Genomic DNA, 12,660 nt, shown 5'->3' with positions numbered 1-12,660 from the left:
GTCAGTGGCTACAATACCATTAAAATTTGGTTATTTAGTGGCTACACTTGGTATCTAAATTGAGAAATTTGTCATTTATAGAAATGTTTTACTAAAGGTTTTCCAAAACTTTACACACAACTAAGTGTTTTTATATTCATTTAGTGGAAGTGAAGCTAAAGAAGGACTTACTGAACTTTCAGTTACATTTTGTAAAACAACAAAAGTTTCCCATGAGTCTTGTCTCTAATGAATAGGCAATATGGCTTTGGTATTTTAGGGTGACCAGTAAGTTGATGAGCACTTTTCCTCCTGTGCAACATTTCCTTTCTTTCACTAAGAAAAAGCTGTACACAGGGAAGTTCAATCTATTGCTCCGGCCCCTCTTAGTCTGCATTACAGAAAACATGGACATTTCCTGTAGTGTTTATCAATGAATGTTTATGCTTAAAACATAAAGCATAAACATAAACCCCACACAGATTGCAGTTATGGATTTCCCAAAGTGTAAAACTATGCAATGATATTCAAGCTCTTGCACCAGCCAACAAGCTCCAGAATTCCCTTGAGCAAGTAAAACCCAGCCACTTAGGCAAGGTATATAGAATCAATGTGTGCTAACAGCATAAGCAACACTGAAAAGAAATGGCTGTTACTGCAGTCCCTGTCTGCTTTTCCCCAAAAACACTTGTCTGGGTTGATTCCCCTGACTAAGGTCTTGCCTTATTTAGGACCTGACCATGCAGAAGAAGAACTCCATCTTGTAATTGCTATGCAATTTCATCATCGTCTCTAGTGGCAGCTAAAGACATTCGACATTCACAGGTTCATTTTATCAGAGGATTAAGTCTTTTCATCCTGCAAGCACCTGCTCCTCTCCTTAACTTTATGTGTAAAGCAGATGACTGCAAGTCAGGGATTTGACTGTGAGCCTGCTGATAACATGGATACAATTGTCTTCAGAATAGGATTTGTCTGGAGTGTGAGCACTGAAAAGCAAAGATGAAGAGCTCAGACTGTGCTCTGGGTTACAGCAATGTGAATAGTTATCTTGTGCTTACAGGGCTACACTGAGGGCAGAATCTTGTTTAGTCTTAAAACTTCTCTATAAATTTGTATGTACATTTCCACCACTGAGAAAATAAATAAATTAAATAAATAAATAAATAAATAAATAAATAAAATCCTGCTGCTCTTATTTTTGTCAATATAACCATAAAGAGAAGCTTAACTTTGCAAAGTTTGGTAGACTTACTTGGACTCAAGTCACGTGAGAGCTTTTGGGAAAGCTGTGGTTAATTCCTGCTGTAATCTGCAGATCTTTCCCTGATATAGACAGGACCTCAGGAAAAGAACAAATAAAAATAAGCATTTTAAGAAATAGTACATATGTTCTGACTCAATGCAAAAGATTGAAGTTGAAGCCCAGTATAAACCAAGGTAGTTGTACTAAATGGAGTTTTTCCAACTTGAATCAGCAGATGGGGAGAATCTGGCTCATACTACATTGATGTATTTTATTATTATCTTCCTTTTTTTCACCTAGAACCAGATTCTCCCTTTAGGCTGCAAATCTTAACTAGGAAATCCTGCCTCATTAATCCCAAGAAACTCTCAGTCATTAATTTCACAGAAGAAAAAGAAACCTTACCTACTTCTGCTAAAGCAGCTGTTTGTTCCTTTGCTTTTAGGATTGGTGCTGTTCTTTCCATCACACTCTGGAAGACACTTCAGTCCTTACCCTGTCTTTTGCTGCCCTGAATTTCCTCTGTACTCCTTCTTCTTCATCTCCATAGGACCTCTGTACACTGAACGAGAGGGCCTAGGAGAGAGCACCAAGTCCGATCCCCTTCACTCCATAGCTGCTGTAGCAGTGAATTTTTACCCATGGAAGCTGAATCAGAAGGAACAGGGCCAAACCAGCAATCCTGAATTATAACTTTTTCCAAGCAAGAGCAGAATAGCAATTTCATCTTGGAGGTGAGTGCAGGGATACACCAGTAATACAGGCTTTGAAATACCACATAACAGCTCTTCATGCCTTTCACACTTACAGTCTTTGATGTGGTCAATGTGTTGCAGATAAAAAAACAGTGTTCTCAGTAAAATTCTTGCCCTTCCTTCCTTTCCCACCTTCAATGAGATGCTTTCTGCCCTGTCTTGCTTTGGTGTAAAACATCTCATGGGAAAATCATCGGGGAACTGATTGTTGCAGAACAGCCGAGGGTTCAGGAACGAGCAATAGTTCCTTCCACAGCAAAACTATTTCCTAATGAGATTGTTGAAAAGGAAGTTTCTGGGTTTTTTAATCGTCCCTCTGCTCAGCATCTCAGGGGAGAGGCTCAGCACGCAGCTGCACCAGGCAGGCCCCCTGGCGGCAGGCACTCTCCTGCCGACAGCCCAGGGATTCCAGATCCCTGTCGACACTGATCCCATGGCCAGGTCCCACGTGCAAGAGCCGGCCTTGCCCTCGGGCTCCAGCAGTGCCTACCGCAATTCACTGGGTCCCAAAGGTTACGGGGAGCCGGTGGTTTAGGGCTGGTGGACACAAGGACACAGCATCTGCCTGTCCTGACACAGCGTGGGCTTTGGTTGCCACCCTGTCAGCACTGAACCTCAGTGCTTTCCCTTCTGCCCCAAGGTCCTTCCCTTGCTGTTGCTGCCTCCCTGTGCTGGGATGGCCCCGTGCTCCTTTATTGCTCTGGCAGCTTCTGCCAGCCCCGAGGGTGTCTAGAAAGCAGGACTAGTCCCTGGGGGTGTCTGTGGAGCTCGTGAACCTAAAGCTCAGTCAGTTCCTGAAGCGAAGGCGTAGGATCCCTCATAAGATGGTGAGCTGCCCCGGTGCATCCTGTCCCCATCTCTTCATGCCTACTACCTCTCGAAATTCAATCCTCCCGGATCAGGAAAGAAGACTACACAGAGCAAATCTCTCTTTAAGGACTGAAAATGAATCTCTCATCTCTTTGAAAAGAGCAAGGCATCTGTTCTGCCCCTGGCTTGCCCACCCTCATTCTCTGAGGGCCTCATGGCAGGAGGGAGGTGTCGCTTCTCTGGCATGGGCGGACCCGGAAGTTTCTGCGGGAAAAGATGTCCTTGAGGATTCTTTCTGTCACTACTTGTCTGATGTGTGACTGCTTCCAAGATGTTTTTGACTCATCTTCTTCCTCGGGTTGTGTGGAAGCTTGTGTCTGCGCTGCTTTTTCCTGCTTGTGGAGCTCCTTGCTCTGGAGCAAGATGCTCAAAATGTGTGTGGACTTGCTGAGAGCAGCAGCCTTCCCCCCGGTATTGCCACACCGAAGGGAGAGAGTAAAACCTGTCCGGCTTTTGCCACATAGCTCTGGCATCCTCGGCAGGACAGCTTGCCTTTCCGGGGCGCTAAGGTTCCCTGGGCATGGGCTGGTGGAAGCGGGATCGGGCCCGGAACCGTCACCCTTGTGCTAGAACCGCAGGAAGGGAGAAGGCCGCCGCGCATCGCCTGGTAACGGGTGTTTTCCGCAGCCCCGCCCCCCGTGGGTTCCGGAACGGCCTTGGACAATGGGTGTCCAGGCGTGTCGAGGAGCGGCTGGTGTTGGTGGGTAAAGAGGGCAGGGAGTGGAGCAGAGTCAGTTGCTGCAGGTACGGGGCCAGGGGGCACGGGGAATGGGGGTCAGGGAGGGTGGCGGTAGGGCTGGAGGGGGCAGAGGTGGTGGGGAAGGGGCCGTGATATGCCTGAGGGAGCATGAGCAAGAGGAAGGCTGCCGGCTGCCCACTGTCTCTCCTACTGCCAGCAGGTCAGACTCGTGTTGTCGGCCATAGCTGCAGCCATGGCTCTGGTCAGCTTCACCCAGATGCTGGACGCGGCCATCGGGACGGACAATGACGGGACGGTGAACTTCCGTGCTCTGCGCAACCTGCTGCAGGCCATGCTGGGGCACCTGGGCCTGCAGGACAGCTCCAGCCAGGGCTTGGAGCAGCCTGCCGAGCGGGACAGGGCAATGACCCTGGCCGCGGGGCACCAGCCCCTGCAGCCGGGTGAGCAGCTGCCTGCCAAGGACCCGCTGCAGGACACCACCAGCGGCTCCCAAGCTGATGTTTCTGCCAAAGCTGGGCAGCTGGTGGAGAAGCTGGAAAGTGACAAGAGCAGCAGCTCCAAGGTAGGGCTCTCCCCAAACCCCTACCCTGGCTGCTCCGCCACTGAGGCGCCTCCTCCTCCAGGGGTGGCTCTTTGCCCTGGGCATCAGCTTCAGCGCTCCTGCTCAGAGCTCAGCAGGGGCAGGCAGGGCAGGAGCCAGCCCTGCTGACATGGATTTATTTGTCTGATGGCTTCCACTGGGGCAGGGTGGGGACCAAGTTCCTGGTCTGCAGGGACCCTCCCTCCCTCCCTCCCGTGGAGCTCATGCCTGCTACCCTCCTCTGCTAGGACACGCCTGCCTACCAGGATCTCCTTGAGGAGAACAGACAGCTGAAGGAGGCGCAGTTGCGCATGCAAGAAGAAATGCGCATGATGCAGGAGGCGCTTGGCTTGGTGAGCTGCTGCTGGGGTCCCCAGAAGGGAGCTGGCCTCTTGATGCCCTCCCTGCATCACCTAGCATCTTCCTGCGGACCCTGTCCTAAGCACTTGAGTGTCACCCAGGGTGAAGGGCACTGGGAGGGCAGAGCGGGAAGGGTGTCTCAAGAGGGAAGCATGGGAGCTCAGCCCACCCTACCTGGAGCCCCAGGGAGGGCGGAAATGGGCAGCGCTGCATGCAGCTCAAGCTGCTGGCAGAGGTAACTGTGTCTGTCCACCCAGGTGGTGCTAAGGCACTTCTTAACTAAACCCCCACTAAAGTACCATGGCTGCTGGGAAGGAGGGTCAAGAGCTACTGGTGCAGTACAGCAGCACCCCCCAAGCACAAGCCTGCCCAGAGTCCATCTGTCTAGTGCCCAAGTTAATTTGCAGGTGCTTCTGTTCAGTCCTGCTCCTGTGTCCTAACTGCCGTCCCTCTCCCCCACCGCACTCTAGGGGAACCTCCGGGATGCTGCCAGCCAGCTGCCAGGCCTCTGCAACCTAAGGACTCTGTCCAGTGATGTGGTATGTTGATGAGCATGCCGGGTCCTGCTACAGGGCAGGAGAGGGCTGCACCCCTAGGGGACCGGTGCAGGTGGTCCCTCTGCACTACAGCATGGTCCCCAGCAGTGCTGGGTGTGAGGGGGAGTGCTCCTGTGGGTCCCTCCATGCCCCTGGCTACGTGGCTGGGGTAAGCCCTTGATTCCTTCCTTCCTTCCCCAGCAAATGCTGAAGGAAAGGCTGGGCCTGTACCCAGAACCGCAGGAGGTGAACAACATGGTGAGCTGGGACGTGCTGGAGGATTGCCTGGTGGGCAGCAAAGGAGACCAAGGAAGAGATGGAGGAAGACCCAGAGGAGAACAAGAAGGAGAGCAGTCTGCCACCACCAAGCCTCCCACTTGGGATATGGACATCCCACACGGGGCAAGCTCAGAGCTGGGATCAAGAGACAGCTCGCTGGGGCTGAAGGATCCAGGGACAGCTCTGATGGCCCCTAAGCAGCAGGCAAGCCTCTCCTCAGGCCACAGGAGAGATGCTAGCACCACAGCAGTGATGCAGACAGTGTCTCAGGACACACAGACCAGCACCCTGGGCACACAGCCAGAGCCCACCGTCCCTCAGCTCAGCATCTCAGGGGAGAGGCTCAGCACGCAGCTGCACCAGGCAGGCCCCCTGGCGGCAAGCACTCTCCTGCCGACAGCCCAGGGATTCGAGATCCCCGTCGACACTGATCCCAGGGCCAGGTCCCACGTGCAAGAGCCGGCCTTGCCCTCGGGCTCCAGCAGTGCCTACGGCAATGACAAATGCTACATGGAGACGGTGAAGGCTCTGAAGGAGACTGGGCAGCTCAGATACCTCTATGCTGCCCTGAAGGAGCAGGTGGCTCAGCTAGAAGCCACCAAATTGGACCGGACTGAGCTGGAGAAGCTGCACCTGCTCCTCCAGCAGGGAGGTGGGAGCTCTGGGAGGCTTGTGGGGGGTGTTTGAAACGCTGGGTCTGGAGCTCTTTGTGCTCAGAGCCTGGCCCGTAGGGTGAGACCCCTTCACTGACAGTGTGTCCCCTTGTCCCCTGTCCTTCTAGGCCAGGGGAGCATTGCCAACATGCTGAGTGACCTGAAGGGCTTGTCCAGGGACCTGCAGGGCCAGAAGGGAAAGGTAAGGAGTCCCCGAGGGAGATGCAGGGATGCTGGGAGAGTTGGCCACGGAGGAGGCAGCTGAAGAGCCCTTGTGCTGGGATGACACCGGGGCCATGCCCTGACTCTGTCCCCACTGCCGTTCCCAGATCAGGAAGCTGGAGAGTTCCCTTGGCAAACTGGAAGCGGACAGAGCCAGCTGGCAAAAGGACCTCAGCAGCCAACTCGGCCTGCCATTGGGGTAAAAGCACAGCAGAGGGTTTTGTACCCTGTGGGGCTGCAAGGGAGCTCAGGGGGGCTGGGAGCATCCCGTCATGGGGGGTGAGGGATGCCCCCTGAGCAACTGAGCTTGTGAAGACTAAGCCTGCCTCTGCCCCCGTCTCGCTGGCCAGGTCCACACCGAAGGAGGTCAAGCGGGACATGAAGGATGCGGCCGAGCAGCAGCAAATAAGCAAGGCTGCACTGGATCAGTTGGTGACCCAGACGGCCGAGAAGGGGCAGGAGCAGGTGAGGTGTGGGGGGAGATCCCACCACCCGCTGGCTCAGTGAGGTGCTCCTGGTGGGGTTCCCAGGCACGTCCCCTGTCTGGCTGGGGCCATGGAGCCCCCATGGCACCTGGGATTGTTGGTTGCATCTGTCCCACCTCAGAGGTGATTTCTCTTCCTCTTCTGCAGCTGGAAGAGCTGAGGGTGATGGAGAGCACGGGGCAGGAGGAGGCAGTATGCCCCGCCTGCAGCGGCGACACCAGCTCACGCCTGGGGAAGCTTCTGCAGTGCTATGAGAAGCTGCAGGGCATGGTGGACTCCCTCATGTTGAGCAAGAAGAGGGGCAAGGTGGTGAGGCAGCTGCCGGGGAAGAGCCAGGTAGGGAGATGGCAGCATGGGGGACATGGGAGGGGGCTGCCAGAAGCATGCCCGGCTCTCTGTGCTTCGGTGTTATGTGGGGGAGTTCCGTGCTACCCCCACCCCCCCCATACTGTCTTGTAAAGTCTGCAGCATAGAGGGGGATTCAAGCCATGCTGCAGATGTCCTGCTGGCACTGAGAGCCTATGGCCACTGGCCCAGCAAGCCAGGTCTGTCCCCGTGGGGCAGCCAGCACACCTTGCGTGGCACTACCTTGTTATTTTCCTCCCTGGAGCAGGACCAGGAGGCGCTGAAGGAGGTGCAGGCTGCCATCCTGCAGATGCAAGGGGAGCATGAAAAGCTCAGCTCTGTCACAGGGAGCCTCCTGGATGAGAGTCGCCAGCAGCAGAAAGATATCGAGGTAGATGGCTGAAACCCCCATGGGCTTAGAGCATCCTCCAGGCAGAGCCCAGGTTGGGGACCAGAAGCGATTTTCCCTGTGGAGGTTAAAAGTACCTTTCCCAGGGGATTCTGGGGTGAGAGGGGGGAAGCAGGGGTGCTCCTGCCGTAATGTCACGGGATGCTTTCTGTGTTGGAAGGGTCTGTTCCAGTCCATGGAGAGGCTGGAGAAGGAGAAGGCAGACAAGGAGGACCTGGAGCTGGGAATGGATGAGGTACAAGCTCAAGGGGCCTAGGCACCAGGCAAGGGGGTCCTGGGCAGGGTGACAAATGCCCCTTGTCCCCTGGGAGCTTGACGGCAGAGCTGGCCTGTGGGAGGGAGGATTTCTAGCCCAGCTGCAGGTCCCTCCGTCTCCCCCCATGTCCCTTGGGCTGGTGGGACCCACGCCATGGGGGTGATGGGGTGAGTGGGACCACACAGACCCCCTGTGGGAGGGACACAGTGGTCCTGCAGAAGTGCTTTTGCCTCTGCCCCTGCAATGAGCTGACCCTGGCTGCAGGCAGGGCACCTCCATCTTTTTGCCACCATTCTCCTGCCTTTCCCTCTTGCTAGAAAGCAGACAAGGACGCTTTGGAAAGCAAAGTCAGTCGCGCCCAATTTGAGGCGAGCCTGGAGCTGCTGGACAAGAGAAACCAGGAGGTGCTGAGCCGGGTGACAGGCCAGGAGCAGGGGCTGCACGAGGTCCAGCAGCAGCTGCGCGAGGAGATGGCCACCAAGGTGAGGGGCGGCTCATCACCGCTGCGCAAAAATGGCACCTTCGGGGCATAGTGGCCCAAGGCAGCAGGATACCTGCTCCTGGCTTTTCCCTGGGGATGCAGTCTCCCATCCCAAAGCCGCTGGCTGAGGGAGTGTGTCTGTCTGCAGCTGGATTGCCGGGAGCTGGGGCCATTCCAGCAACAGCTGGAGGAACGGTGGAAGAGCGGCCTTGAGCAGCTCAAGGAAACGGCGCCGCCAACGGAAGCCGACGATGCAGCTGGGATTAGGAAGTGAGTGCAACAGAGGCAGCACTCGCCTTGCTCCTGCTTTCTCCTTGCCTGCTTGCCCTGTTCCCATGGTGCTCTGGGTGCCTGTGGAAGTGGTTCCCGCAGCATTGGAGGTTTTGGGATTCTCCTGTGCCTAAGCTGAGGTGGAGCTTTTTGCCAGGAGGGAGCCCACAACCAACCACTCTCCCTCATCCTATTGCCTTTCTTCTGTAACCAGCCAGCAGCTTGGGGCCTTGTTGGTGTGCGTCTTGGGGGGGGGGGGGCGGTGGGAGGGGGGGGGGGGGCGGCGTTATTGCAGGCTCAAAACCAGGTTTCCCAACTCACCCAGCTCTTTCTCCCCTTCCCAGGCAGCTGCTGGCAGATTTCCAGTGCCTGTCTTGTGACAGGCAGCTCAGCATGCGGGTGCCTGGCTCGTGAGTAGCTCCCAGCACAGGGGCATAAGGAGTCTGCATGGGTGGGATGGGTGGAGACGGGTGCTGGTGGTGTTCCAGACCAGGCATGGGGTTTGGGGTGTCTGCCTGTGAGGGTCCGATCCTGCCCAGCAGCCTCCACAGGCCTGCCCGTCAGCGGCAGGATTAGGACCCCTCCCTGAGGGCAGCAGGCAGGGCATGCCGTGAGGTACAAGCCTATGGGGTTTGGGGTGCTGCCGTGAGCCAGGGTGGGTCATTTGTCTCCTGACACCCACTGATGGCTCTTGCCCTCCCCAGGCCTATCCCGCCAATCCCGCCCTCTCCACCGCTGGTCCCTCACGTCGCTGGACAATCCCAGCCTGTTGGAAAGATGGAACAAACCCACAGGTAGGGGACATGGGACCCAACCCCATCCCTGGGCTGCAGGATGGCCCTGCCCCAGCGAGGGAGAGTCCTTCCCTGAGTCGGGGTAAAGGGCTCTGCTCCCTGGGCAGGGCAGGGGAGCAGAGATGTGTCCCAGAGCCTCAGCTGTGCTTGCCCCAGGCCTGGGATTTTACAGCCTCCCCACTGTGCTGCCCCGTCTCTCTCCCAGTGGCGCTGAAGCCACATTGGGTGCTGAGTTGGGTGCTGGGTGCTCAGTGTTCCCATACCATATTCTGCAGGGAGCGGATGGCGGCATGCAAGTACCCCACCGTGCCACGGCAGTGTGGGGGCCAGCGTACCCTCACACCCCTGCCGCAGCGCAGCCTGCGCCTCCCACTTCTCCAGCCCAGCGCCCCACAGGCACTCAGGCCCTCCAGCCCGCGCCTCCCACTTCTCCAGCCCAGCGCCCCACAGGCACTCAGGCCCTCCAGCCCGCGCCTCCCACTTCTCCAGCCCAGCGCCCCACAGGCACTCAGGCCCTCCAGCCTGCTCCCCAGCAAGGTAGGGATGAAGAAAGAAGGGATCTGGTGGGGGTGACTGAGGTTGGGAGGGTGAAGCTTAGCGTCCGGGGGGAGGGGCGGGGGGAACCGTGCCTCAGTTTCCCCAGGAGTGATGGCTATAGAGGCTTTCTTGGGGATGCTGAATTCAGCCCTATGCTTTACCAACCCATTCTCTCCTCCCCAGCACGACAAGAAAGAGCAGCTGGGCCAGGACAGCCGCAGGGCTGAGCCCAGCCCCTCAGCACCCAGCACCTCTGGCCCTCTGCAAGACAGGTCGGGCTCATCCCACAGCCAGCCTCGCCGAGTACACTGGCCCCACCAGCCCGTCCAGCCCCACTGGATGGCTGAGGTAACCCAGCAGCGGGGCAGGACTGGGGGTCACCGGCTGAATCCCAGCGCCCCGGCACCCGGGCTGGCGAGGAAGTAGCTCCCGGCAGCAGCAATAAAAGGTGATGCTCAGCAAAGCACCTGTGTGGCCTGAGTGGGGGGAGCCTGGCTTGGGAACTGCCCTTGGCAGACCTGTGGCTACGTGTCACTGAAGGAGCTGAAAACAGTCCCTGGTCACCCTGCTGCTCCTCATCCGCAGGCTCTGAGCACCCCGAGCTGCTGCGCTCCCCCGGCACCTCCACGAGCCCTATGTGGCCCCGATGGCCCCTGCTAGGGGAGCCTGTGGCCCCAGAGTGGGGCTGGGGGCAGCTGGGCAGTGCAGCAGGAGGAGGAGGATGCTCAGTTGCTGCTGAAGGGGATAGCAAATTGGCACCTGGGTGGGCAGGGTGGTGGCAGCAGCACACGGTGAGGGACAGCTCTCAACTCCCTGTACGTGGCTCTGCCCTCCTCCCTGCTAAAAGCAGGCAACTTGCCCATATTGTTGCCCTTCTTTTTTTTTCTGATTGTGAGTATTGCAGTGGCATTGGTAAAGAGCACAGGGCAGGAAGGGGCTTCAGGGCTTCCTGCTAGAGTTGGCTTCCTTGGTGTTTACGGTAAGGAAGGCAACATGTGTGGCTGTACTGCTTCTGGCATCCAACTTAGATCATACCTAGCCCTTAATTCATCAAAAAGCCATGACATCAGTTAGCTGGGGCCAGCCAAGACTCTGGAGATTTGGTGCCTCCAAGAGCATAGGAGAGCTAACTCCCAGCAGAAAGAGGCTGTGCGGACTTCTGAGGCTAGGCTTCAACTCCCCTGGCTTCAGAGGTCTACAGAATAAAAGCTTAACACTGTGTTACGTTGAAGCCGAAGGACTATAGTCATCCAACTGTATGTGGCCGTTAAGAAACCGTGCTGTTGACTTCTCGGTCTGTGTGGATCACGCAACGTACAGCCTTCAGTCCATGACTGTAGAGCCTTGAACTGCCCTGGAAGCCCTGCCATCAAGCTTTGATGTAGAAACATACACAGCAGTTGCCTGTGGTTAGGTGAGAGGAATGGCAGTACAGGTGTCTGTGGGATTGCAGATGCCTGCGATGAAATGAGCTACTGCAGAGGGTCAAGGGATGAAACACAGGTTTGTCTTAAGCGCACCAGGCCATATTAAGCAAATGGCACAGTACTGGGCCAGTGCCTGTGACAGGCCCAGCCTTCCTGATAACATGTAAGTGGCAGTGTAAGGTCACAGCTGCTTTGTTTGTGTAAGTCCCTTATACCCACCTGGACCTCAACAGGGCTTGAAAAGAGGATGTGCACCATCTCGGCATGCTCTGTTGAGGCACCACTTGGGTAGGAGCAGTAGTGGCCCTTGATCAACATTTTGTTAGATCATTATATTCCTAAGCTTTGTTTCCTGCTACCTCTGCCTGATACCAGGCCTAAATTCCTGAACAGCAAAGCCCATCCAAGGCCCCCAGCTTCTCACTGCTTGAATATGGAGAGGATCAGTCAGAAGATAGTGAAGTGACTCGGGGGTTTCCTGGGTGCATGCAATATGGTTTTTCTCTATTTGCAGAACCAGCTGATCAGGAGAGCGGTGTGGCTTCTGACAAACAAAGGATTCTTGGTGTAGCAGAAGAATAAAAACCCATGGGTTGTTTCTCACTCTTGAGAGCCCTTTAAAAATTACACTTTTGGACATAGTGAAATATTTTGTGAAGACGACAAGGATCCAAGCAAAAATGCGGATGCAAGCACATGTGCAGGAGAAGAGCACCGTCAGAAGATTCCCCTTATTTATTCATTTCTGCCATGTGTTTGCACCTACACAGCTAAAATATTTCTTGTAGCAGATCATTTTTAGTTCTCTTTATTTTTGCTTTTGACACCGGTAGCGAATTCCTGTAGAACACAGAAAGTGCGCAGGGTAAGGAATGCACAAGTATGTCAGCATCTGGCACAGGAAGCAGCAGGGCAGGACCTGGAAGAGATTCACAGTTGGGGACGAGATTCAAATGACATTCCCGAGCTTGAAGCATGATGTTTGCAGAAATTAGTCCAGCACTGTGCTGCCAAGCACCCCAGCCCTGCTTAGGCTGCCCTCTAAAGCTGAACACAAATACGCCCTGGAGGCACTTCGTTTCTATTGCCAAAAGACTGGATCTGCTCCTGCATGTGCCTACATCAGTCCTGTGGGAGGGCTTAAGTCTACCTGGACTCCTGAGCCTGCTGAGCCTCCGGATCTCCAGAGACCAGGTTAGGTTGTTGGAGCGTATTTCATCCACACTTGCATGTCTGGGTTTCTCCACCTGCAGTGGTTTAAGGTGCTACCCACTTTGATCGTAGTACTCCAGTTGGTGGAGCACTCTCCTGGCATACTGACGGTCTTGGGTTCGCTTCTCAGGCTGTTTTGCAAGGCTGAGGGCTTGGATCCACATCTTCCTGATTTCAGGAGGCCAGAGACATAGTCATGTCAAGGAGCAGCAGTGGGTCTGGAAAGCAGTCTTTCTTGAGGCTGTTATAAAGGCTCTGTGCCTC

General features: G+C 55.5%; 1 protein-coding gene across 2 annotated transcripts; it reads left to right on the top strand.

Moving 5' to 3' along the window:
* Positions 1 to 9,160: 9,160 nt before the first annotated feature.
* Positions 9,161 to 12,029, top strand: LOC117436215 (pectinesterase inhibitor 10-like). 2 transcript variants are annotated; one of them, XR_004549636.1, is made up of 4 exons: positions 9,161 to 9,220; positions 9,496 to 9,757; positions 9,941 to 10,205; positions 11,699 to 12,029. XR_004549636.1 is itself a non-coding variant. In XM_034063180.1 (4 exons), the coding sequence occupies exons 1-4, from the start codon at positions 9,204 to 9,206 to the stop codon at positions 11,753 to 11,755; spliced, it is 501 nt and encodes a 166-aa protein (XP_033919071.1). In that variant the 5' UTR covers positions 9,167 to 9,203; the 3' UTR covers positions 11,756 to 12,029. The 2 variants fall into 2 exon arrangements, 1 of the variants encoding a protein (XP_033919071.1); XM_034063180.1 differs by having other exon boundaries at positions 9,167 to 9,220; positions 9,941 to 10,105.
* Positions 12,030 to 12,660: the final 631 nt, after the last annotated feature.

This window comes from Melopsittacus undulatus, chromosome 5, assembly GCF_012275295.1.
Source record: "Melopsittacus undulatus isolate bMelUnd1 chromosome 5, bMelUnd1.mat.Z, whole genome shotgun sequence".
Classification (NCBI taxonomy): Eukaryota; Metazoa; Chordata; class Aves; order Psittaciformes; family Psittaculidae; genus Melopsittacus; species Melopsittacus undulatus.
This window is presented reverse-complemented; position numbering and strand designations above follow the sequence as displayed.

What these genes read in the sequence shown, in the direction of transcription:
- LOC117436215 (XM_034063180.1), top strand. An exon ending in CCAGCCTGCTCCCCAGCAAG is followed by an intron (nt 9,758 to 9,940) that starts GTAGGGATGAAG and finishes TCTCCTCCCCAG; the next exon opens with CACGACAAGAAAGAGCAGCT. An exon ending in AGCCCCACTGGATGGCTGAG is followed by an intron (nt 10,106 to 11,698) that starts GTAACCCAGCAG and finishes CTCTATTTGCAG; the next exon opens with AACCAGCTGATCAGGAGAGC.